This window comes from Urtica dioica, chromosome 4 (genome assembly GCF_054948205.1).
Source record: "Urtica dioica subsp. dioica isolate 48M chromosome 4, U.dioica_male_clone48M_v1_H2, whole genome shotgun sequence".
Taxonomy (NCBI): Eukaryota; Viridiplantae; Streptophyta; class Magnoliopsida; order Rosales; family Urticaceae; genus Urtica; species Urtica dioica.
In genome coordinates, this window is record NC_142759.1 from 7,206,197 (window position 1) to 7,233,426 (window position 27,230).

General features: G+C 39.7%; 5 protein-coding genes and 1 non-coding gene across 6 annotated transcripts; 3 read left to right on the top strand and 3 right to left on the bottom strand.

Annotated features, from left to right (window-relative positions):
* Window positions 1-817: 817 nt before the first annotated feature.
* Window positions 818-3,052, bottom strand: LOC149399892 (uncharacterized). The gene is made up of 4 exons (XM_089612896.1): window positions 2,930-3,052; window positions 2,281-2,846; window positions 1,631-1,974; window positions 818-1,536 (listed from the first exon to the last, which is right to left on the bottom strand). Exons 1-4 carry the CDS (start codon window positions 2,991-2,993, stop codon window positions 879-881), a joined length of 1,632 nt encoding a protein of 543 aa, XP_089469022.1. The 5' UTR covers window positions 2,994-3,052; the 3' UTR covers window positions 818-878.
* A 5,543-nt stretch (window positions 3,053-8,595) lies between these two features.
* LOC149399893 (uncharacterized) lies at window positions 8,596-10,053 on the top strand. Its single transcript, XM_089610361.1, has one exon. The coding sequence runs from the start codon at window positions 8,596-8,598 to the stop codon at window positions 10,051-10,053; it is 1,458 nt and encodes a 485-aa protein (XP_089466487.1).
* LOC149399894 (small nucleolar RNA R71) lies at window positions 8,605-8,708 on the bottom strand. Its single transcript, XR_016296880.1, has one exon. It is a non-coding gene; the product is annotated as a small nucleolar RNA R71 (small nucleolar RNA).
* Window positions 10,054-16,019: 5,966 nt separating the features above from the next.
* On the top strand, window positions 16,020-18,936 carry LOC149399895 (uncharacterized). Its single transcript, XM_089612968.1, has 5 exons — window positions 16,020-16,618; window positions 16,695-17,338; window positions 17,423-17,605; window positions 17,697-17,895; window positions 17,984-18,936. Exons 1-5 carry the CDS (start codon window positions 16,087-16,089, stop codon window positions 18,700-18,702), a joined length of 2,277 nt encoding a protein of 758 aa, XP_089469094.1. The 5' UTR covers window positions 16,020-16,086; the 3' UTR covers window positions 18,703-18,936.
* Window positions 18,937-21,005: 2,069 nt separating this feature from the next.
* On the top strand, window positions 21,006-22,004 carry LOC149399896 (uncharacterized). Its single transcript, XM_089610362.1, has one exon. The coding sequence runs from the start codon at window positions 21,006-21,008 to the stop codon at window positions 22,002-22,004; it is 999 nt and encodes a 332-aa protein (XP_089466488.1).
* Window positions 22,005-22,391: 387 nt separating this feature from the next.
* Window positions 22,392-25,898, bottom strand: LOC149399897 (uncharacterized). The gene is made up of 5 exons (XM_089612969.1): window positions 25,269-25,898; window positions 24,547-25,190; window positions 24,028-24,210; window positions 23,733-23,931; window positions 22,392-23,253 (listed from the first exon to the last, which is right to left on the bottom strand). Exons 1-5 carry the CDS (start codon window positions 25,798-25,800, stop codon window positions 22,586-22,588), a joined length of 2,226 nt encoding a protein of 741 aa, XP_089469095.1. The 5' UTR covers window positions 25,801-25,898; the 3' UTR covers window positions 22,392-22,585.
* Window positions 25,899-27,230: the final 1,332 nt, after the last annotated feature.

Consider the following 27,230-nt stretch of genomic DNA (forward strand, 5'->3'; position numbering starts at 1 on the left):
AAGTGAATATTCGTGCAATGAAGATAGCAGCGGAGGATATCTTGCAATGACGGCTCCAGCGAGGCAGATATCTTGTAATGAAGACAGCAGCGAGGCAATAACTCAGCAATAAGACACCAGCGAAGCAATCGGTCGAAACTGGAAACTTGCCTGAAATACTGTCTGCATACACGAGGAAAGATGTCAATCCAGAAGATGAAACATAACATCCGACATCTTTCCATACCACTTGCACTAAAAAATAAAGCCAACAAAACAACGTAACAACAATGTGTAATATTGTGTATATATAGATCTGAAGGGGATAACGACCACCATTAATAATGCAATTTCACGCATACCCCCGAGCTGGCTTGCCTTTTTCCCATGGTTTATATTAAATCAATCGATCCAAAATAAAAAAAATTCCAACAGACGTAATAAGTACAAGAAATAGAGAACAAACAAATTGGTTCTTCCTGGCTACGTGAGATTTTATAGAAAAATCTTAAGGGTGAGCGTTATTGCAATTTGGTTATAATACTATTTGCTTAGTGACGCATAGTAAAATGCTTGATAATTTATAAGTCTTATTTAATTCAAATGAGCAGCTAAGAAATGATAAGTGCAATGGCCTTAACTATTTCCTCTTTTTTTTTTTTTTTTTTCTTTTGATTCTACTCAACTATGTATAGAGATCATATGGTGAGGACGCTCCTTAATCTGACAAACCGAAAATGATCAATGATTATTATTAAAACAAATCAGACAATTGAGCTTACACAACCCGAAACAAAAAAAAAAAAAAAACAAAAAAAAAAAAAATCACAATGTTTGATTGAAGAAAACACAGAGATATCACATACTGATGTGATGAAAAACAAAATAAACTTGAAAACTTATTTGTGTCTTAATTCGTTAAGTTTTGTCTTGAGATTGGCTTTAATTTGTCTGAAAATTCCCAGTCCTTTCTCTTTCTCTTTCTCGGCCTCCTTGGCTTTCTCGGCCTCTTTCTGTCTCTCTTTGCGCTCCATCCCTTCTTTCTCTCTTCGGCCCTTGTCGGCCTTCAAGTCGTCCTCGGGCTTAGGCGGCGGCTTCGATGGATCTTTGACGAATTCCAGGGCTTGATTGACATAGTCGAGCATGAGCGGAGTGGCGTGCAACAAATGGCCATCGACAGCGCGCTGCAGAAGTTGAGAAGACAGGAACGAAGATATGAATCGTTTCCCTTCTGTGTTGTACAGCTCCGGCGTTGCCATCAAGGCCAACAGCTTTTCCACGTCATCCAGAAGCGCCTGTATTATCTTCTCGGGATCATCGATGTGCTTGACGCTCTCTAACGAATCCTTGGCTTCGTTCATCTTGTCCTTCGCTGCCGGGAATTGGCCGACGTCGGCGAGCTTTTTGGCTTCAGTCACGCAATCCACAGTCTGTGCACGTTTGTCCTCGATTATCACCTTTGGCACCTCTTCATCGCTTGCTGTCTCGAAGCGATCAATTGTAATTGTCACCGGAGGGGCTTTGAACAATAACCCTTTCTTCTTTCTCGAAGTAGAACTGCAATTGCATCCATACATACATATAGGATTAGTTGACCTATAAATATGTATAGCTGATTTTCCCAGAGAGTAAATCCATTATAAGTAATTACCTGTATGTGTAGCTCACTTGGACAACATCAGTGCTCTTTTCTTCTTCAGCTTTAAGCAGAGAGAGGTATAACAAGATCTTGCGAACCTCTCTGCTGTAGAGATCGCCAAAGGAGATAGTTATGGACTTATCCGCATTCACTTCTTTGTCGTCGTAGTACTTCCCAGCAGACACATCCACGAGTCTCGATTCTCCATCGAAAGGTTTGATGGTCAGTTTCAGATCCTTAACAACCACACTCAGAAGACCACCCAAACAGAGCGCAAATGCTCTGCTCAACTTTTCCTCATCTCGAACATCAGTGAACGTTCCCCCATCGCTTTTCTTCGAAAGCTCTTCCAGAAGCTACAAAAATAATATTAACGACGTCATAGCTATTTAGTCAATTTCAAAATTGATTTTAACGAATTAGCCAACGTTTCGTTTATTTTAGTAACTTAACCATATACCTTCATTTACCAAAATTAACTTATTAAAATGCTAGAGACAATTATATAAAATACTATCTGAAATGTAAGTTAGATTGCAAATCCGACTTTTCAAGTAGTCTAGTACGTGAGATTTTTTTTTATTTTATTTATTTATATCAGGTCTTTAATAAAATTCTATTTCGTTCAACAATTGATGAATATGAATGTATAGATATAATACCTCAGTTGTGGAGCCTTTCCCTAAAGCAAAGGTGCAAACTGGATATTGGTCAACACGAACATTGCGAGCATCGCCGTACTTAAGGGTCTGATCACCGTCGGACATGAGAAGGATAGCACCGGTTCGATCCTCCGTGAAACGGCGGTCATTCAGAACTTTGACACCCATTTGAAGACCGGCGAATGTGTTGGTCCAACCCTCGGCTCGCAAGGCTTTGACTCGATCGATCATCTCATCTTGACGGCTGTCCGTCATAAGTCGAAGGGATTCGACTCTCTTGGCTTCGGTGGAGTAAGTGACAACGGACAAACGATCGATGGGACTGAGCTTCCGTACCACGAACTGCATCGCCGTTTTCAGTTTTCCGATCCTGTCATCCGTGTTCATGCTTCCGCTGACGTCCAAAACGGCAACGACGTCCAAAGGGAATCGGTCTTCGAGTCGCTCAGAGCCGGTCAGCTCCAACACCACCTTCAGCTTTGACTCTTTCAGGGAAGCCTGTGTTCTGTTGTAGTTGGTCAGCTTTGTGTCTCCGGCTTCATAAGCCGCGGGCTCCGACTCTGAGTCTGACCATTTTTAATTTAATCAAAATTAGCGTAATTAATATCGAGTGTGATCAACACACGGATGAAGAAGAAGATTGGTTTACCTGAAGAATCAACATCTTGGACTGAGACTTGGACTATCGGCTCGTCATCGTTGTAGACTGCCATTCTTCCCACTCTTTTTCAAACAAAAAAAAATTTATTTATTTTTTTATTTATCACAACTCTCTTTACTTTTTTATCCCACTTAGCAAAGACTAGGCTTATTTTATAGCCCAGCAAATAACTTAACAAGGACACAGTTTGTCTCTTTGCTCTCAATTTCATCCACGTGGATATAATAAATAATATCTGTAATGATGGGTCTTTAAAACCTCGTCGTTTTATTTTATTCATGAGACAAATTGACAAGCCGTGATCATGATTGTACATATTTTGTAGGCTACTAAGTTTGATAGGTGCGTGTCGTACGTAGAAAGTTTCTATCATCCCGACTAAATTTGAGCTTGTTCTTAAGTAGTTTTGAGATTTTTTTTTATGTGTTTTGAGGGTTTTCGGGTCAAAATGGGTTTCTCATCATACTCTGGGTAAATCTTTACAAAACGAGACATTCGAGAGCAAAAACGAGTAAAAAACGAAGGAGTCAGGAACAGGGAAACCTCGCGCTGCGACCTTGATACCATGCACCGCGAGGTTTGCAAATCCATGCCCAGTTGATCTCCGAGCGTGTTGCGCGGAACGCGAGATCCCGAAGATGTCTACCTTGCGCCGCGACCTGCTACCGCGCGCCGCGAGGTGCACCGAGACAAAAATAGAAAATACGGATTTGAGCCGATCTGAGCCGTTGGATCACTTTTAATTACACAGATTGTTCCGTAAATTAAAAAAAAACCAACGATTTTGACCTAGGCCTATAAATACATATCTTAACCTCTTGTTTAAGGATCTCAGTCTTATTTTATTATTTTTAATTAGCGTTCGGGAGAGATAGAGAAAAAGAGGAGAGCCGTTCTTCATCGATTCGCTTCAATTACAGTTTTCTTCTTCTCCTTTACTCTTGAAACTCCCTTATTTTATCTTTGCAATTGAGTTTTTAATTATGGTTGTTTTGAATTCTTCTTCATCTATTTTCTTATTGTTTTCTCACTACGTCGTGAACTAATTCATTTAAGGACTATGACGTAGCGGGTTTAGGATTCGGTTATGGATAGTATTTAATATATTGAAGTTCAATTTTCATTCTCTATTACTTTGCTTAATTCAAATCCGTTTAATGCTTGATCGAGATAAGCTACATTGTTCATGATATTTTATTTCAATTTGATGCTTGAAAAAGATTATGTTGTTAGTGTGCTTGGTTTGAATTACTATGATGCATTCCTAGGCTAGAGATAGATAGGTTGTTACAAAATCGTGTGAATGCTCTTAATATTAATGCATGCCATTGTTAGGGATTGAGATCGAGAGAAGATTTTCTTAATATTGTCATAGTGTGTTAGATGCTCGACAGAGATTTAGCAATATTATCTTGTGAGTATGATTAGCAAAGTTTTAGTGAGTTGGTTGTTGATTGTGCATGAAACTCGTATATCCAAACCGTTGATTGAATTCGTGAAGCCTTGGTCCTTAGCCTCTCTTATTGCTTACACCCATAATTTTATTGCTTTGCTTATTAATTGTTTTTAAACTTGTCAAAAATTTGTGACATATTTCCATCTTCTCTTTATGTTCAATTCGTGCTAGTTGATTTTTTTGTTAATTATGTTTTTTTTGTGGGATCGCCACTTACTTAATTCACTATATTACTTGAGCGACATGTGCACTTGCGCGCGTAAAAATCGCAACAAAGTTAATACTCACTCTTGTGGAGGGAATTGAAAGTGTTCAGATGGGGACGATGACGATGTATAATAATAAACGTCATGGTTCTTGTCTATAAGAATAATTGAATTAGCTAGACAATATTAATGAGAATAGTCCGGCTAGTACTACCATAGTGAAATAATTAATATATGAATTGAGTACCTTAACAATGTTCACTACAGTTTTATTTTATTTTTTTTCCAGACCGGATAGGCTCTGTCATTATTCTGAGAGCGCTGAAACTCCAATTTAATACTTGCCCAGAGATAATGTGAATATAGCCCCCATAAAATTAATATATTAGGCACAGAAGACTTTTTTTTTGGTGTATGAGTATGTACTGGTCTTGGATCCGCGTTTATCTCATTAGAAAGTCGCGTTTACTAGACTTCGTTATGTTACCTGTTGAGCTGCTGATTAATCTATATGGTGGGAATGGGATTAATTAAAAAAGTTTCCGAACATTTGACACAATTTTAAAATTATATTTATATGCATATGTGTATATATAGAATATAGTTCTGATTGAGGCCCCCCCATTAATAATGCAATGTCATCCATATCCTCGAGCTGGCTTGTCTTCTTTTATATTAAATAAATCATTATATCCAAATATATATATATATATATATATATATATATATATATATTCCCAACTGATGTGATGTTGATAGACAGAAATTCACAACAATAATAGTAATTGTTTGTCATTTATAAAAAAATCAACCAAAATATAAATATTGACACATTTAATACAAAATCGGTCACTAATTGAGTTGATTTCGTGATATATTAATTGATCACGATCTGGTTGTAGTTCATGACCAATTTGATATTAAATGTATCAATATTTGAATTTTTGTTGATTTTTTTATAAATAACAAGTAAATGACATTATTGTTGTCAATTTTTCTAGTTATAGAGGAATTGTCTAGACCAAATAAATTAATGAATAGTAGAAGGCAAGGACGTTTATGAGGGCCCGTCGCTGGTGACGGAACAAATATGTGCATGATTGTTCTTTAACAAGTTTCGTCACTATATCAATAAAAAAAGAAGGCCTACAAAAAAGGCTAAAGGCATCGCTATTATTTCGTGATCCAGAAGCACCAAGCGTTCAAATGGAATCCAATACCGATCTTAAATGGTTTAAATCGGACCGAACCGTTTTAACCGGTTTGGTCCGGTTCGTTTTTTTTTTTCTTATTTGGTCCGGTGCAGTTTATTTTTTTAAAACCATTTAGACCGGTTCGATTCGGTTTTTGATCGGTTTTAGATCGGACCATACCATATACTATTTGCTTAGTGACGCATAGTAAAATACTTCATAATTTATAAGTCTTACTTAATTCAAATGAGCAGCTAAGAAATGATAAGTGCAATGGCCTTAACTATTTCCTCTCTCTTTTTTTTTTTTTTTTTTTTTTTTTTTTTTTTTTACTCAACTATGTATGCAGATCATATGGTGAGGACGCTCCTTACTTTGACAAACCGAAAATGATCAATGATTATTATTAAAACAAATCAGACAACTGAGCTTACACAACCCGGGGACCAAAAAAAAAATCACAATATGTTTGATTGAAGAAAACATAGAGATATCACATATTGATGTGATGAAAAACAAAATAAACTTGAAAAAACTTATTTGTGTTTTAACTCGTTAAGTTTTGTCTCGAGATTGGCTTAAAGTTATCCGAAAATTTCCCGCCTTTTTTTATCTTTCTTTTTCACTTCAGGTGCTTTCTCGTCATCCTTCGCTTTCGCAGCCTCTTTCTGTCTCTCTTTGCGCTATGTCCCTTCTTTCTCTCTTCAGCCCTTGAACTTCTTGGAAGGTTCACTCGGCCATTGGCGGCTTCGAGGGATCCTTGTCTCGGCTGATAGGTGCGTTAATCACGCATAAAACTCCTATTTCCCGAACCAAAAACCGACGAGTCCTCAAATATTTTAATTGTTTTTAGTAGGTTTTTGAGTAGTTTCAAGTTCAGAGGAGCAATAGAGCGTCTACAATCAATTTCGTGGAAAGAGGACGGGATTTGGAGACAAAACGGTCGAAATAGAGTAAAAAATAGATGAGCAAGAAAATTGGCGACTACGCGCGCCGCGCGCATCCCCTCGCGCGCCGCGGGAAGACATAATTCGAGACTGCGCGCCGCGTGCCTCTAGTCGCGCGCCGCGCATACGGGGGCACAAACCGTGAAATCGCACAGAGTTTTATGCACAGAGCGCGCGTAACCTGGAGTTTGGTCCTCGCGCCGCGCGCCTCCGAATTGCTTAAATAGGAAATTAACGTTTTCTGAAGATTTTCGACCCTTGGATTGAATTGGAAGGCTCAAATGACTTCGAAAAACACACATTCAGGGCTTAAAACATTGAGAGCTTTTGCTTGGGAGCGAAGTTGAGTCGAAGATCCGACGAACCAGCAACCGTGAACTCCCGTTTTTAATAGTTTTTCCTTCTTTCCCTTATTCTCTATTACTCTAATTTTTTCGTTAATTGAAAGTTTCATTCTTCCCGTCATGAATTTCATAGTGTTCCTCTTATTTATGGTTATGTTGATTCTTGTCTTGATCGTTATGTTATTGAAGATGGATTCCGTTAGAGGCTAAGTTTTTAGCGGGCTTGCGATGTAGCCGGATTGAATGGGGTTAGGGGGTTCGTTAGGGTGAAATTATGCTTTGATTTACTTAATTATTCATGCTTGTGTGGATGTGTTCTTAATGCGTTCTTTAGATTGGCCATCTTTAGGATTGTTTTTAGGAGTTTTCTGTCACTCGAGAGAGGGCGAAAAACCCACGCTCATAATTCATGCTTCGTTTTGTTCTTAGGTTGCTAGACGGCTTAAGCTTAATGTAATCGTTTGAATTCTCGTGTTTACTGCTCGTAATTGTTTTAATAGGATTAGAGGCCAAGAGGATATATAATTCGTCAATTGCGTAGGTTGCTAGATCACTCGAGAGAGGCTAGTAATATCATAGGGAGAATGAGATTAGCGTGAGTAGAGTAGGTCAAGTTGTTTGAACCTGAAACCCTCGAGTCTTAATTTTCCGGTGAAGTCGTAACCCCCATTTTCTCTTATTCAAAGTTTCGTGTTACATTTCCGCTGTTGTTTTTGTTAGTTTAATTGTAGTCAATTCTTGCACCACCCATTTTAATACCGTGAAATCAATTCGCTTTAGGTTGTTTAACGTCGTTATAGTAACTAGTCTATGTGGGATCGATATCCGTTACTTATGTAACACTATTACTTGTTCGATACGTCCGCTTGCGTGCTAGTTATAAAAATATCGCAACAAGTTTTTGGCGCCGTTGCCGGGGACTTTTTACAATAGCGTCGAAAAATAATTTGCTTAGCCAATTGATTTCGTTACGCGTTTCCTAACTTTGCGTGTCATTTTCTTTGTTTTAAAGGTGCATGCGGAGTGAGGGAACATCAAACCTCGTTCCACTAAATCTTGAGATCGAAAAATTCTGCAAGACGAATAGAAAGCAATCAAAGGAACGAGCAATGGAAGATAGAGCGAACAACGCGGCGAATGAAGGGCCAAAGACCATATTTCAATATGGGTTACCACCAGCTGACGCCGCGCAATCGGCAATCGCTCTCCTGGCTCTTGCGGGTAATCAGAATTTCGAGATCAAGATCGGCATAATACACATGGTTCAAGCGAATCAATTCTCTGGATCACCTGCCGAAGACCCGCAAGACCATCTGACGAACTTCGTCGAGATCGCAAACACGTTCAAGCTCCACAACGTGTCCGACGAAGCCACCCGTTTCCGCCTCTTCCCATTCTCACTGCGGGACCGAGCCAAGACGTGGCTCAACTCCCTCCCTCCGGGCTCCATCACCTCATAGGCTGACCTGCGCGTCAAATTCATCTCAAAGTTCTTCCCGTTCGAGAAGATGCACAAGAGACGGAACGAGATCCACTCGTTTGCTCAATACTACGGGGAGTCATTATTTGAAGCATGGGGTCGCTTCAAGGAGTTAGAGCGGAGGTGTCCCAATCATGGCATCCAAGGGTGGATGATGGTGCAGATTTTCTATGGCGGTCTTTCTCCATCGTCTCGCACCCTAGTCAACACGGCCGCTGGAGGGTCGTTCTTTCAGAATACTGAGGAAGAAGCTCATGCCATCCTCGAGGAGCTCGCGTACAACAACGACCAATGCCCTTCCGAGCGAAGGATTCAGAAACGCGAGCCAGTCACGCCCGAGATGGAACTGATAAAAGCTCTCGCAACACAGGTGGCCGACCTCACCAAAATGCTCCACGAGCAGAAAGCTACAGTTCATTCTGTCCAAGCCCCTACTCCCGAGCTGTGCTTCTGGTGTGCCGGCCCTCATTCTAGCGATGAGTGCGCGCAAGGGAACAATGGCCAACAAGCAAATTTCGTCAACAATCAGCCAGCCAACCAGAATTATAACAACTACAATCAAGGCCCGAGGAGCAACTATCAGAATGGGGGATGGCGCGATCCCCAGACTAACATGCCGATGCAACCCGCACCGCAGGCTCAGCCTCGACCGCCTCAGAATCAGTCCCGTCCACCGCCATATCAAACCCCACCATTGCGAGCTTACAAGAATGAGACCAATCTCGAGGAGCTCATAGCTAACTTGGCCACGCCGACGACCGCCTTCGTGAATTCCACCACCGATTTCATGAACGATACGAAGACGGCACTCTCGAACCAATCGGCTCAGATCCGAAATCTCGAGACGCGAGTAGGGCAACTCGCAACAGCCATCCATACACGACCCCAAGGCACACTTTCAAGCACCTCCGAAGTTAATCCAAGGGAGCATTGCAATGCTATTTCACATCAACATGTTGCAGTCATCGAGAGCTCGAAGAGAGAAGAAGAAGAGGCTGCCCCGGTCACCAAAACGCCTAAGCCGCCCTCATCGGTCCATATCTATGAGATGACACTTCCATTCTCGCAAAGGCTCACGGTGGCACTTTCCGCCGAGTGTAGCGCACTTCTAAAACACAAGCTCCCGCCAAAGTTAGAAGACCCGGGCAAGTTCTCATTGCCATGCACTATTGGAGACATCTTTATCGAGAACGCTTTATGTGTTCTAGGTTCGGGCATCAACCTCATGCCGTCGGCCGTCTTCAACAAACTCGGGGTAGGTGAACTAAAGCCCACGCGCATCACTCTCCAACTGGCAGATCGGACCGTAAGGCACCCGCGCGACTTCGTGGAAGACCTTCTCGTTAAAGTCGGAAAATTCATTTTTCCAGCCGATTTCTACGTCATCGACATGGACGAGGATCGCGATATCCCCATTTTCTTTGGAAGGGCTTTCTTTTTTGGCCTATTATTTTTTTTTACGTGGAGGCCTTACGTTGTAGGGTAGGGGTGTAATCGGGTTGGGTTAATCGATTTTTTCATGTTCTACCAACCCGAATCGCTACCACTAATTTTTTAATTTTAAAACCCAAACCAACCCGATTGAAAGGTAAAACCAAACCAAACCAACCTGAAAATAATCGGGTTGGTTTGGATTAGTTTTTTCAGATTATAATTATCAACAAATGACTTTATAACTCGAATGAAAATCATATACGTATATTATATCTAGAACGTTTTGTAAAAAAAAATTAAAATTTTACTTATCTTTAAAAAAATTACGTATTAAAATAAAAATTACACATAATTTTAATTATCAAGTTTTCATGTAGTCGTATATAATAAAGTATAATACTGGGTATTTTTTTATTTAATTATAATATTATTAAAAAACTAATATTTTTTTTATTTAACAATAATATTATTAACACTATCGGGTTAGGTTGGTTCAACCCAATCTCACGACTATAAAAAACCAAACCAACCCGAAACAATTGCGGTTTGGGTTGGTTACAACCCAAACTTCATCGGGTTTTATTGGGGCGGTTTAAAAAATAGTGCGGTTTGGTTTGGATGATCGGGTTGTTCGGTTAGACGATTTTGATGAACACCTCTACTATAGGGCACGTTCACATGGGAGGAAATGGAGAATAATACAGTAGTGTGACATGTCATGATCTTTGTCCACTACTAAAAGTTTCTATTTTTCTTTTTTTTTTTGGAAAATATGAATAATATCATCTGTATGTAATCGAAATACACAATTTATGCATTCAGTTTCTAAAAATATCAGATATATTCATTCAGTTTAATATAATTATCATATATCTTCCTTACAAATATGTTATATTACAAATATAACCATTTTCGTTTATTTTTTACAAAAAAAAAAAAAAATTGAACTCCCCAAAATACCCTTAATGAAATAATTTTTTTATTCTATTTTATATAAAAAAAATTAAATTAAATTAATTTTTTATAAAAAGTTAAAGATTTTTTTTATAAACAGAGATTTTGATTTTTTTTAATAAAATAGTAAATAAATACTTATTCTATTAAAAATATTTTGAGGAGTTTAAATTATTTTTTTGTAAAAAATAAACGAAAAGAGTGATATTTGTAATATAATATTTTTTTAGAGAATTTATGTTATTTATATTAAATTTAAGGAATATGTTTGATATTATTTTACTTTTTTATTATTATTATTCAACTTTAATCATCTTAACATATTTTTTTTATTACTTTATTGATATTCAACACAGATATTGGGACATGTCACGTTGTCACATGTATTTGATGGATGCTGCCGGTGTTTGAGAGAGAGAATAAAAAAAGCATTAAAAATAGGGTCCTACACGTGGAGTAGAAAAAAAAAACAAATTAATAAAAAGGGAAACATGGAGATAAAGTTGAAAAAAAAAGCAATAAAAGGGGCCTTCTTTTTTGGCCTATTATTTTTTTTACGTGGAGGCCTTACGCTGTAGTTGACATGTCATGATCTTTGTCCACTACTAAAAGTTTTTACTTTTTTTTTTTTGAAAATATCAACAATATCATCTGTATCTGTATGTAATCGAAATACACATCATTCAGTTTCTAGAAATATCAGATATACTCATTCACTTTAATATAATTAGCATATATCTCCTTTACAAATATGTTATATTACAAATATAACCATTTTTGTTTATTTTTTACAAAAGAAAAAAATTGAACTCCCCAAAATACCCTTTATGAAATAATTTTTTTATTCTATTTTATATACAAAAAAATTAAATTAAAATTTTTTTTTATAAAAAATTAAAGATATCTTTTATAAAGAGAGATTTTGATTTTTTTTTTAATAAAATGGTAAATAAATACTTATTCTATTAAAGGTATTTTGGAGAGTTCAAATTATTTTTTTGTAAAAAATAAACGAAAAGAGTGATATTTGTAATATAATATTTTTTAGGGGATGTATATGTCATTTATATTAAATTTAAGGGATATGTCTGATAATTCTAGAAATCAAAAGGATAAATCTCGCATTTCGATTAAACACGAGAGATATTCTTGATATTTTCTTTTTTTCTTTATTAAAAGGAACTTGCATGTCTATTATTGATTGGATTACTCGTAAGGCATCATTATTTATTATTGGGCCGGCTAGGTATCTAGCCTAAATTGACTACCACTTTTAAAATTCTAGCCAAACTATCACAAAATTTAAGTAACTAGCCCAATTCACAACCAAACATTATAATATTCCAATACTACCCTTCGTTCAAATAATACACCGCCAAACACAATTTCGTTACCCTCATTCGAAACTCAAACCACTCCGCCAAATAGAATTTCTTTTCCCCTCATTCGCGGACACTGAAACCTTCAATCCCTCAGTCGATTTCGAATCCGTCGATCTCTCCCCTTCCGAGCCGACGAAGAAAAAATGATGAGTAACTCAACCTTCAATCTCTGTCAATTTCAAATCCTTCAATCTCTCCACTTCCGACGCCGACGAAGTAAATAGGTTAGTAAATATTATTAACTATTCTTTGCAATCTCATAAAACACCTAAACTGAAACCCTAGACCTCATCCCCGTTCACTTTTGTGTTAGATTAACCATTAAATTGTAAGTAAATATTATTAACTGAACCCTAGACGTCATCTCCGAACGATTTTGGGTTAGATTATTCATAAAAATGATAAGTAAATATTATTTACAAATCGCCGTTCGATAGTAAATAATATTTACAAATCGCCGTTCGATAGTAAATAATATTTACCATTTGAAAAAACCAACATACCTGTCTCAGATCGAAGACCTAGGAATTCTGGCGGAGAGAGCGTAGATGGCGGCGATTATGCAATTGAAGAGCGTGAAGATGAAGAGGTGGCTCCGGAAGATCGCGACGGTCTCGCGGAGGAGATCGGCGAAAATCGGGATCAAGTAATCGGAGGATTGAGCGAGGACGAAGCTACGTTCTGTTGCTGGAGGTTCTGATGGCGGTCGGAGCGAGCATCGGCGGAGAGACGAGGGAAACGTCGACGGCTCTGGCGGCGGAGTGGCAGAGGAAGATGGACGCGGCGGACGAGGACAAAAGCTTGTGATGAGAGGAGAATCGTCATTGCAGCTCCAACTATGGTGTCTGTGAACTTTCCTTCACGAAGATGGCCATCGAAGATTTGGGCAAAATGGATACGGTTATGTAGGGATGATGGCATTTTTGGTAACCTAATTTCACTTTGGCTATTCTTTTAAATAAGTTAATAGATTGGCTATAATTTTAAATTACCCCTTATAAACAGGTTAGTTGTTAACAAATCTCTTTATTATTCTTATTAGAGGAATATTGTAAAATTCTTGCACAAAATTTTAAGGGAAATAATAATAATAATAATGAATCAGTCAATTGAATCAACATAATGATTGTAGGTGTGTATTGGAATACAATATTATTATAGCTAAAATTTGGTTAGTTGTCTAATGATTTTTAGATATTTTAAAATATATAAGTTTCAAATTATGAATTCTTTGACTATTAATATTTAGGGGCCGTTTGGTTTAGTATTCTAATTTTTTTTTTTTAATTTTATTTTCTGATTTTTATTTTAAATTTAAAAAACAGATTTAGAATTACGTTTCAGAATATTTTAAAATGTTGTTATGGTTATGTTTTACATTTAATTGTTTTAGAGTTTAATTTAAAATATAAGAGAGATAAAATAGAAAATACATTTTTATTGTTTTCTGTTTTTTAAACAAAATTCAAAGAGAAAGAAACATGATTCTAAATCTTTTTTCTAAATTAATAATAAAACATATTTTTTAATTGTGTTTTCTAAAATTTAGAATTAGGAAACAAAAAACAAGAATAGAATCACAAATGAAACAGGAGCGAAATGACTACGCCAGAACTTTGATTGAGACCTGATTATATGTAATTTAATCTTTTATTCAAAATTAATCTACATTAACAAGTTTTTTCGTTTCATGATTATACATTTTATTGTAGGCAATTAATATTGTACTGGTATAGAAAAGTTTTGGAAGCGTCAGATGGGGTGACGTATGATGGTAGACGTCATGGTTTATATCCATAATAATAATTTTATAATAATAGAGTTGGATATGTGATATTAATAAAATGCATAAAACAATCAACATATGTTATTCATTTCTAAAACATATATTATTCCTAAATTATTAAATATATATATATATATATATATATATATATATATATATAAAACACATAAAAGAAATGGCTTAAACAAAGACTTTTTAAAGTCATCACTGGCATTCAATCATACACAAACACCACAAATATTCCATTTATTTTTTCTTTTCAAAACTACAATAATTTCATTAAACTCTATGAAATAATTAAAGCTCTTATCCAAATCTGACGTCGAATCATGTCGTCGTTTGCACGATTTTTCCACACTCGAAAACGATAAATCGCAAGTAATATATAATAATGTTAGGAGAGAGAAACAATAATCAAGGACGGGATAGGTATTTAGCTCAAACAACTTACTATTTTAAAATTATAGCTCAATTATTAATATATTTAGGAAAGTAGTCAATTTGTTATAATAACATTACAATATTTCAATAATACCCTTAGTGATTGTTATTATTAACTGTCAAAGTAAATAATATTAACGGTAACTAAAAAATAATAAATCACATTATCCGTAACAAGAACAACAGTAAATCTTATTAATAGTAACAAGAACAACAATAAATCTTATTAACTGTCATCCATGCCGTTTCCGGCGCCGAAATCCAAGTTTTTATCAAAGTTTCAAACGGCGAAATCTCAATCCTAGCTTTCGATCCGAACGCCGCCGTTAATTGGATCGCCTCTAACGCTGCTCCATTCTCCGGCAAAGTCTCGCTAGTCTACATCGAAAACGAGGTCTTGACATTCGGCGACAAAACTCTCAAATCTCATGTTCTTCCAGAGATTTCAAGACTAGACTTGCGACCTTCAAAAGGTCGGATCGGTGCAGCCGCGAGAATCGCTGATATTCGAGATCATTTTCAGAGGAGGATCGTCACGGTTAATCGAATGAACATTCATAGATAATCCGATTAACTATCACAGTTAATATGCAGAACTGAACTTGCGACCTTTGAACGGTCGGATTGACGCAACCGCAAGACTTGCCGATGTTCGAAATCGTTTTTGGAAGAGGTTTGTGACAATTAATCAGATTAACTGCGACAGTTAATTGGATTAACTGTCAAAACAAAAAAAATCCTAAAACCTAAAATCGCCACAACAATCATCATCCTTTGTAGACTCACAACACAGCCTCCCTTTAGTCCTATCCCTCCAAATCTCCGAGAGAAGCTCTGGTCTCTCCTCCACCTCATCGGAATTGGATTCCGATTCCTCCACCGAGGCGGAATCTCCGCCGTCTTCGTCGAGCTGAAATTTCAATACGAGTTCTTGAATCTTCTTGGTGAATTCCTCGTCGGAGAAGGACCAGGTTCGGCGACAAATGGAGGCGCCACCGTGCCGAAGAGAGCTAAGGGAATCTCCGACAGACGAGCGTCCATCTCAAGGAGTACGAAAAAAGGAAAAAAAAACAACAAGATTATAGAGGTTAGGTCTTGCAAGGACGACAAAAAATGGGGGATAATCCAATTCAAACCCGTCGGCGATACTTCAACCACCATTTATATAGATAGGAGATATATAAATTAGGAAAAATGGTATTTTGGAGAATTATGATTAATTTGGCTATTTCCCTAAATAAGATAATAATTTGGCTATTAATTTAATCTCTCTCTTTTATAACTACATCTTACAAATCTCAATAATTAATCTATAATCCTTTCCTTCCTCTGAATATGAGTCAGCTGAAATGTGAACTGAAATATATATGTGAGGGCAAGGAATTTTTTCTCTTCGGTCTTCACCCTGTAAATGTCTAAATTTAATAATGTAAATTTTTTAACAACTTGATAAGTAATCTCTATATATTGTAGCAATCTGAAGCTACACAGCAAAACACGGAGAAAAAAAAAAAACAAAAAAATGGACAAAGGTAGCATCGCTTTCTTTCCAACTTACAGACCGCCGGTGCCGCTGGAAATTTACTCATGTCCGGCAACCGGAGCTTCCATTACCAAAGCCGACGAAACTCCGATGATCACCGAAGAAAAAAACACCTTCGCTTACAACTACAACGCCACTCTCATCCCTCCCAAATCTCTCAAGAAACTCGTCACCCGCTCCGAGCTGGCTTCTAAACGCATCTACAAAGCTGAAGATGTCGATTCAGGCCGTCTTTCCGGTCTCGTTTTCGTCTCCGAGAGAGGCGAAGTTCAGCATGAGATCCTTCACATAGGTCTCCGCTTGAACGACAAAGTTGAAGTCTTTAGCTTGGCCGAGATTTTCGGCAAAGCTGACTTCGATGGTCTCCGTATGGAAGACAGTGGTTGCTTCACCGATGACTATCTCGTCTATGTGTCCACCAAAAAAGCGCATCCTAAACGCCGTCAGCCGTGGACTGCCGTTTATAGAACCCATCTCACCACCGGGAAAACAGATCGCCTCACTCCAGAAGGTAACGACTTTGTTTGTGTTCTATATTCATTTATGAAATATTAACTGATTTGTATATGTGTGAATTTTGGGATCAGGGCAAGCTGATTTAAACCCTTCGGTGTTGAAATCGGGGAAAATGATAGCTGTGGCGTCGTTCCAAAGAGGGACAGAGAAAGAGAGTGGGTGGATGGGAGAGATTGAAGATCTGAGGACCAACATTTACGTGATCGACGTCGAAAATCCCACGAAACGCAAGCTGGTCGTGGAAAATGGTGGGTGGCCGACTTGGGGGAGCGACTCGGTCTTGTTTTTCCATCGGAATCTCAATAGCAGCGATCCGAAGAAAACGCCGTTGTGGGGTGTGTTCCGTTTCAAGGCCGACATCCAAAGAATCCTCGACGGCGGCGCTATTGCTGACGCGTCGACGATCCGACGTGTGCTTCCGGAGAAGATCAACGAAGTCGAAGCCGACGCACGAACTCCGGCTGCAATCGACGAGAACCGAGTCGCGGTGGCCACTATTCGCGTGGCCTTCAATAGAAACGATTTGGTGAATAAGCGTACGGCTGATCAGTATCGGCAGATCGAGATATTCGAGTATTCAGAAGCCGGAAAACAGGTCGAGCCGATTCAAATCACTGCTGCGATAGGAATGATGGCTGACCACTACAATCCATTTGTGATTCATGGGAGTGACCGAATCGGTTATCACCGTGTTAACATGAGCATTATCGATAATGTATTATTATTGTTATTACTCTGAATTAGTTAACTAACTTATACGTTGATGCAACTATATTAATTTGGAGAAATATTTGTATAGAGTGGAGGTGATCTCCCAAGGCAGTTCCATAAGCTAGAATCTCCAGATCCAAGGCTGGGATTGTTTAGAGTGTCGGGGGTGTTTCCGACATTCTCCACCGACGGAAAAAGGCTGGCATTTGTTGACAATGAGTTCAAGTCTGTTTGGGTTGCCGATAAGAAAGGCCTGCGCATTGTTTACAAGGTAATAATCTAATTACATCAAGTTGTCATCGCCGTTAGATAAACACGATTAACCGAGACTTATTTTGAATTATAATCATATTCATATACAGACGAAAGTGAACAACTTCTTCGCGCCAGTTTGGAACCAAAACCCAGACAAGGACACCCTGTACGTGTGTGAAGGTCCCGCTTTCAGCGCAAAAGACGAACTTCACATCTGCGCAATTAAGAAAGTGTCCGCCGCCAAACAGACACGTCAAACACTCACAAAATTTGCCAACAACGCCTTCCCGTCCTCCAGCCCAGACGGTAACTAATTCTAACCGCCTCGAAATCAGCTCTCAATTCTGCGAATCCCAAACTTGATACTCAACGTGTGTGTAAAAAAAAAAAACAGGGAAGAAACTAGTTTTTCGATCGACGAGAGACTATCTGACGAACGAAACGAAACACAAGAACCTATACATAATGGAGGACGCGGAGGTCGGGGAATGGGGAGACAGCGATAAGCCGGTGACTAGGCTGACATTCAAGCCGTGCACGGACACTCATTGCAGTTGGTCTCCCACGGGAGATTGGATCGTCTACTCGTCGACCCTGAAAAAGCCCGCGGGAGCGCCTCCTCTGGACTTCGGGCTTGACCCGGGATACTTTGCCATCTTTCTTCTGAGCGTGAAGAAACCGGATGTGATTGTGAAAGTGGCCGGGAGCGGAGACGGGCTCGCGGGCCACATGAACCATCCCTTCTTCAGCCCCAAGGGTGACAGCATCGTCGTCACAGCCGATCTGGCAGCGGTTTCGTGTGATCCGGTGTCTCTGCCTCTCTTCGTTCATTCTGTGAGGCCTTACGGAGATATATTCACCATCGACATCGACAACACCGACATTGAGAAGAACGAGGATACGCAGAATTTCAAGCGTATCACGCACAGTAGGTACGAGTATTCGACTGCGTCGTGGACGGAGTTTCAGACGACGGACCCAAACGCCGCTTGGAATCTGGAACTCGGAAACAACAGGCGATACACTCCTTCGTGTCCTTATGCGCATCCTGGTGGTGCTGAGAGTTGGCACATGACCGGTCACCTCTGCCTCGGACACAAGAGATGTTGCTGATTATTCCCTTTCTTTTTTCTGTTTTTTGCTTGTGTGCTGTGATTTCTGTGTTTTTTCTGTTTTCCTTTTCTTTTCCAATATCCGTTGCTGCGATTTCAATTTCGTTTGTTTTACTACTGCAATTTCCATCTTCTTTTGTTATCTCGGATTTCAATGCGCTGAGTTTGTCAACCGAAGTTCAAAATCTCAAACTGATTACGAGTACAAAGAATTTCTTGGTTTTTTTTTTTATCAGCCCAGTGACTAATAGATACAGCTTTTTTTATTATTAATATTAGAATTCTCGCTTAGCATTACACATGATAAACGAATCCCGTTCAACAGGATTTGAGGGAAAGCTCTCCGTACTATTGAGAATGCTATGGCCCTTCTAGCACCTTTCCCTTCTTCGGTGGGACGTCCCTCTACGACGGTCCTTGGGTCCTTTCTTTTGGTACATGTGACCTAGAGCCCACGGCTTTCAGGTCGGAGGATGGGGTTGAGGATTTTATCCCTGTTACAACATCCATTCTTGAATCGGAACTCCAACCGGATCTCCCTCTGCCTGTCAAAAGGACACCGGAGACGCACATTCTTGCCGTTGAGTCGTGGGGTCATATCCTCCATCCTCAGCAGAGTATGGAAAACGTCAAGCACGTGGACCGTATCCGAACTCAAAACAGGGATCTACAAGTTCCAGTTTCGGTCCTGTAAGGATAGAGACTTAGTCCTCCATCAAGGCCCGTGGACCATAAAAAGGAGCTCAGCTCCTGGTCACGGCCTGGCCGGAACACCTTACCTTGGAGGAGATTGAATTTACCCACTGCTCTTTCTGGATTCGCCTTCACGGGTTGCCCCCAGCAGCCGCAAACCAGAGCACGGTGGAGAGACTTGCGGCTCTCTTCGGAAGGATTGAAGTTTGCAATCTCAAGCCACATGATCGCTTTGGAGCCTGGGTGAAAGTCGAAGTTTCCATTAACGTCTCCAAACCCATCTTCCCTGGCTTTTTCCTGGATAGAACAAATCAACCCCCCATTTGGATTCAGGGAAAGTACGAGAACTTAGGGATGTTTTGCTACAAGTGTGGTCGCCTGGGCCACAGACAACAGGAGTGCACCAGGCCAATGGAGGTACTGATCGTCAAGGAGGGCTTCCTGAGGTCCCGCTGTATAGGGAGTGCCGAGGGAGGACGAAGACGGGCGGAGGGGGCTAGAGCAGGGATAACGAAGCCATACCCTCAGCCGTCCCATCCGGGCCGCAAGACAGTGGAGAGCACGCGAGCTGATCCGCGCGTGGAAGAGTCGCGCCCCGAGTCAAGTACAAGGTTGGAGGAAGACAGCCCCTCGACTGACGTTCCTCTACTCCAGGCGCATGATCGGGGTAAGGGCATTGCCGAAAGTAGAGGTAAGGCCGCTTTGACGCGAAGAGACAAGGAAAAAGGCGTGGATTTGACTGCCACTTTGAGTCCCTCTTCTGAGAAGGCTAGGGTTAGTGTCCCACCTTTAGATGGAAACTCAGTGGGCCATCCTCCTTTTGGGCCCTTTCCACAAGGCCCAGTCCCCTCCTGTTTTGTTCAGCTTGCGAGTGGGCCTTCCCTGGGCTTATCCAGGCCCAACCCCTCCTCTTGTGCTACGACCCAAACAGCCTCTTCCCGGCCTGCACCCAACCCAGCGGAAATTCGTCTGTTCTCTAAGTCCCTCCAGAGTCACTTTGGCGCTGTAGCGGACGTCAAGTTCTCAAGCGAAGCCAAGAAGCCTAAGCACCGCCCCCCGCTCCGGAAGACGACGACCTCTAACGCGGCGGCCACTCTTTATTAGAAATCAGAGCTTAGTGTTTGTGTTTTAGCAGCTTGCTTGTTATGTACGGATCTTTGATCTGAGGCTTTTTTTTTAAGGCAGCTTTGCCGCAGTGGGGAGTGAACCCACGACCTCCACACAGGAGGTGGTGTGGAATTACCACTAGGATATCCTAGGTACCACTTGATCTGAGGCTTTTATTAAAGCTTTTATCTTATTTGTTGTTTTACCTTTATATCCTTACTTAACAATATGTAAGTGGGGGCTTTTTTGTCTTTGCGGTATCTTGTTACCGTTGCCTCTTTATATATATGTTTGTATTATTCTTTTTTGAGTTAATGAGAAAATCAATTTACTTTCTCTTCTTCTTCATCGCAACTTTTCTCTCTGAGAAGTTTATCCCCAAATTCTCAAATCTCCGATTCAGATCTTGAAATGGTATAAGAGCGACTTTCGCTTCTCTGAGACTGATTGGAAATCCTGTCCGTCCTCTTCCTTTATCCTTGATTCCTTATCTGATTTTCGACAATGTCGACTGAAGAATCATTGACCGGAGAGCTATCGGCGATGGGAAATTCTACAAGGAAAACTTCGAACGACGAGGTTCTTGATCCCTATTTTTTGCATCATTCAGATTCTTCGGGGATGATCTTGGTTACTCAGCCGATGAATGGCGAGAATTATCATTCTTGGAGCCGATCTATGAAGATGGCGCTATCGATCAAGAACAAGCTAGGATTCATTGATGGATCAATTGAGAAGCCAGACGGATCGAATCTCAATCTTCTCAATGCCTGGCAAAGGAACAACAACATCGTTATCACTTGGATCCTCAATTGCTGCACTAAAGAAATCGCTTCGAGCATAGTTATCAGCGATTCGGCAACTGACATTTGGAAGGATCTCCAAGAGAGGTATGAACAAAGCAATGGACCAAGAATTTTTGAGCTCAGGCAAGAGATTATGAATCTCGTCCAAGATCAGAGATCTGTTGGCGTGTACTATACGAAACTCAAGACTCTTTGGGAAGAACTGAGTATCTACAGGCCAGCATGTGTTTGTTCGTGCGGAGGATCAAAAGAACTGCTCAATTTCATGCAAAATGAGTATGTTATGAAGTTCCTGATGGGATTGAATGATTCCTTCAACACTGTTCGCGGCCAGATCCTTCTCCTTGATCCTCTGCCACCTATCAATAAGGTCTTTTCAATGGTGTGCCAAGATGAAAAGCAGAAATCAGTGAGCCTCAACAACCTGGCTCAGCAAGATCAATCCAACTCTGTTGCTATGGCTCTCAATGACCAGAAGAAATCCAACAACAAGAAGGAGCGTCTCTACTGTACACACTGCAAGATGACGAATCACACCGTAGACAACTGCTACAAGCTCCATGGTTATCCTCCAGGATACAAGCCCAAGGGAAAGAACCAGATGAACGTGTCTGAAAGTGGAATTGATGGAAAGCAAGAATCAGGTGGAGGAACTATTGCAAATCTGACGAATGAGCAGATCCACCTTGTATATTGACTTGTTTTTATTTATTTATTACAGTGGCGATCATTAAGAGTGAACCCCAATGATGATTTGGACACAGGAATTAGAGCTTTTGAAATCGGAATTGGTTGAGAAAACGACCGAATAGACATGTTGTGGATAGAGACTGTGTGAGCTTTGTGTGAAAGCTTTAAGAATTTGGTAATCTGATACGTATAATCAGGCGACTGTAAGTCTCTCCAGTTTGAGCTTAAGTGAGTGCAACTCGAGGTTCATTCTCTGTTAATGCCTTAATTAGTTCTGTTTTTCTTTTCCTTTTTCCGGTTTTGGGTGCAAGCTGAAAAAGGAAAGAAAACAAAAAAATGATCTTGGTAATGTAATGTTGTCAATCATTTTCCTGCTTATCAACATAAGTTTGATGGGTTTGCTAACACCAAGATAGTGTTTTTGTTGTTGGATTGGATCAAGTGATACCATGAAAAGAATATTTTGGGAGATTCACAGGCCCTGAAAATGAACTTACCAAAGGGAATAAAACGTTGTCCAAAATTGGCAAATCAAACAGTTGAAGAACAATTCAAACACAAAGTAACTTCAATGATAAGCACCGATCTTCATGAACGAGTACACCTACGCCCAGTAGTCGTAAATCGCTTATTGTTTGCCAGCTGTAGATTCCAAGCCGCGTTCAGGTCCGTAGTCGGATATTCCGTCCACGACGCAGCCGAGTACTCGTATCTACTGTGCGTGATACGCTTAAAATTCTGCACATTCTCGTTCTTCTCAATGTCGGTGTTGTCGATGTCGATCGTGAATATATCTCCGTAAGGCCTCACACAGTGTATAAAGAGGGGCAAAGACACCGGGTCCGTAGAAACGGCGGCCAGGTCAGCGCATATAACGATGCTGTCGCCTTTTGGACTGAAGAACGGATGGTTCATGTGGCCCGCTAGCCCGTCCCCACTTCCGGCCACTCTTATCACGACATCTGGCTTCTCTACGCTCAGAAGAAAGATGGCAAAGAATCCGGGGTCGAGTCCGTTGTCCTTTTCGGGCGTGCCTGGAGGCTTGTCTCGGGTTGATGAGAATACGATCCAATCTCCGCGAGGAGACCACTGGCAATGTGTGTCGGTGTGGTCTCCGAATGTTATCCTCGTTACCCGTTCATCTTCTTCCATGTCACCGTATTCCCCGACCGCAGCGTCCTCCATTATGTATAGATTCTTGTGCTTCGTTTCGCTGCCCAGATGGTCTCTTGTAGATCGAAAAACGAGTTTTGTCCCTGTTGCATTGAGTTTCAACATCCACATAAAATGATTCATAGGTTTGAGAGCTAATTCAAACAAGGATTTTTTTGATATAATAATCCTGAACTTTTTCTAACTTCTTCTTCTTCTTCTTCTTCTTTTTTTTTTTTTTTAAGCGTTTATGTCCTTAAACTATAAATGTGTAGCATTTGAATAATTTTTTGAAATTATTATAAACAATTTATTACTTTCAAAAAATTAATCTTGGGTCAAATTTTTTTTTTTTAAATCGGATTAATGTACATTTTGACTATTTCACTGAATTATGAAAAACTTTGACTATTTTACAAATTCATAATTCTAAATTGATTATTTAGCTAATAAATACTTACAAAAATTCAACACTCAAACAACTTTTATTAAAAAAATAATATTCTAAAAATTCTAAAATTAACTGTTTAAGGTCAAATGATAGGATTTTTATTTCATATAAGATTAAAGGGAAAGCAGTTACCGTCTGGATTAGAGGATGGGCAGGCGTTATTAGCCACTTTGGTGAGTACTTGACGTTGCTGTCTTGCGGCAGAGACGTGTTTAATAGCGCAGATATGCATTTCCTTTTCAGCATTGAAAGCAGTCCCTTCACACACATACAGTGTGTCCATATCCGGATTTTGGTTCCAAACTGGCGCGAAGAAGTTGTTGGGTCTCGTCTGTATATCATAACTCACACTTAATACTTATTTCGGTTTATTAAGCAAGTCATTTAATGACGCCTAGCTAGACCAGCAGATTTAAATTTGAAGTACCTTGTGAACAACACGCAAGCCTTTCTTATCAGCAACCCAAATGGACTTGAACTCATTGTCAACAAATGCCAGCCTTTTTCCGTCGCTGGAAAATGTCGGAAATACCCCCGACACTCTAAACAATCCTAATTCTGTATCCGGAGACTCCAGCTTCTGGAACTGCCTTGCTCGATCACCTCCACACTATACATATATTTAGATGTAATTACTGTATATGCAATGTATGTGTAATTACTATGCTAACATTCTCTCGCAAACTCACGATGTTTATCGTTGTAGCATCGTGAGTTTGCGGGGGAATGTTAGCATAGTAATTACAAGCATAATGGAAGGGTAGTTTAGCTTTACGCTATTTATTATCTTGCTTATTTATATTAATCTTTGATGTATTATTGGACAAGCAATTCAATATGTAACCCTAATAGTATTCAGTCTCTTTTTCGTTTCTCTATCAATCTCTTTTCTCTTTTGCAAAGTTATCAGTATGTACACGTAGTTGCAGTGAAGTATTAAAAGTACCTTATCAAGAATCTCCGTGTTACAACGATGATACCCGATTCGGTTACTCCCGTGCATCACGAATGGATTGTAGTGGTCATCCATCTTTCCCATGACTGAAGTGAGTTGAATTGGCTCCACTTGCTTTCCAGTAGTTTCCGAGTATTCGAATATCTCGATATGCCGATACTGATCGGCCGTACGTTTTTTGGCCAAATCGTTTCTGTCGAAGGCGAGGCGAATAGTGGCCACCGCGACTCTGTTCTCGTCGATCGCAGCCGGAGTTCTCGAATCGATCGCCACGCCGTCGATCTGTGTTGGAAGCACACGTCGGATCGACGACACGTCAGCGACAGCGCCGCCGTCGAGGATTTTTCGGATGTCGGCTTTGAAGCGGAACACGGCCCACAAGGGCGGTTTCTCCGGATCGGTATTGACGTTTCGGTGGAAGAATAAAACGGAGTCGCTTCCCCAAGTTGGCCATCCGCCGTTTTCCACGACCAGCTCGCGTTTCGTGGGATTTTCGACGTCGAACACGTAAATGCTCGTCCTCAGATCTTCAATCTCTCCCATCCACCCACTCTCTTCCTCTGTCCTTCTCTGGAACGACGCCACGGCTATCATTTTCCCCGATTTCGACACCGAAGGGTTTAAATCAGCTTGGCCTGTTCCAATATTCATGATTACATTCCAATTAGTCGCATTGCCGAGTGAGCTCAATAAACAAAAATTCAATTAGTTACCTTGCGGAGTGAGGCGATCTGTTTTCCCGGTGATGAGATGGGTTCTATACACGGCAGTCCAAGGCTGTCGGCGTTTAGGATGCGCTTTTTTGGTGGAGACGTAGACGAGATAGTCATCGGTGAAGCAACCACTGTCTTCCATGCGAACGCCATTGAAGTCAGCTGCGTCGAAGATCTCAGCCAAGCTAAACACTTCAACTTTGTCGCCTAAGCGGAGAGCTATGTGAAGGATCTCAAGCTGAACTTCGCCTCTCTCGGAGGCAAAAACGAGACCCGAGAGCCGGCCCGAGTCGACATCTTCAACTTTGTAAGAAGCGAGCTGAGAGCGAGTAACGAGTTTCTTGAGAGAGTTTGGAGGGATGAGAGCGCCGTTGTAATTGTAAGCGAAGGTGTTGTTTCCTTCATCGGTGATCATCAGAGTCTCGTCTTCTTTGGAAACTGGAGCTCCGGCCAAAGGACACGTGTAAATGTCCAACGGCACCGGCGGTCTGTAAGATGGAAAGAAGGCGATGCTTCCTTTGCTCTCTCCCATTTTCTCTGCGTTTTTTTTTTCTTTCTTTTTTTATCTATCTAGCTGCCCTGTTATTCAAATTGCTTACATATAATACATTTGGCGTTGACTGACTCAGAGGAACGTATTATGTAGTTACTTACTTCAATTATTTGGTAGACTTTAATATAATTATTGGGGTATTCATGCTAGGGAGTGGGGAACGACTTTATAAAGTCTTTTATATTAAGCATTCTGTTTTGGTTGTTTGTTAGTGACGCAAATTGCTCAGGATGAGACAAGCCAGCTGGGGGTATATGGGAAGGAATTTTGTTAATATAATAAAGATCTATATGTAAAAATACTTATTTTCGCCTTTAAATAATATAAACTGAAGCCAATACTCCCTTACTTTTTGTCATAAGCCCTTTTAATTATAGTTAAAAAAAAATTCTGAAAAATCTTTTGTTCGGGTTTGATTATATATTGGTTGATTTTGTTTAGTCCGTTCATCAAAGGAAAAGACTGAAAATTTGAATAAAGAATTTCCTTTGTTGGATCGATGGGTTTATTTATAGACATGTGACATGTCTCTTAAAGAAAGAAAAAAAAATGATGTTCACATTGCTCAACAGCTTGGAAACTTCTCATCCCATGATGCCCAACGGTTACCATGGATGGAGTCTAGTAAATGCAAGAAACAAAACTATATTGAGAAAAATGCGGATCGAAAGTCAGTACATATTGATTAATATTGTTATTTTTTAGCATTATTTCTGATCAAGCATTAATGTGATGTTTCATTTTCAAAGCTTCCAATACGTGTAATAAGTAATAACATCAGTGGACAGCAACAATGACGTGAATTATTAATACCTCATCCCCCATCTGACTATGAACTAATGCTCTGTTAATAGAATAGAAGCGAGGGGAGGGATTGATTTTTTACTTTTTTATTTTATTTTTTATTGAGATCCCTCACTTCCACCATTTTTAGTCCTTGTAATTTTAGAAGGAAATAAACAAAAAAAAAAAAAAAAACAACAGCAACAAAAAAAACAAAAAACAAATTTTTTTTTATTTTTGTTTACAAATATATTTTCTCAGCAATTTAACTCCAAACTCCAATCCTTCTCGTATTGGATAAACACAACTAAAAAAACACTGGTATGTTTGGTTATCAACTCAAAAACCGTTTTTGAGTTTTCAAGAAGTGAAAATAGGAAACAAAACTGGAAAATATGTTTGGTAAGGTGTTTTCGGAAAAAAAAATTTTGAAGTTGTTTTGTAAAAAAGTAAAGAAAAGTGAAAACAAATAAAAGGTGTTTTTGAAAAAAAAAAAAAAAAAAAAAAAAACTTCTCTTCTCTTCTCCTTCTCCTCATCTTCTCTTTTCATTTTTTCAAAAACAAAAATGAAAACTGTACCAAACACTTTTTTCAGTTTTTTCACTTTCTCAAAAACAGTTTTTTGA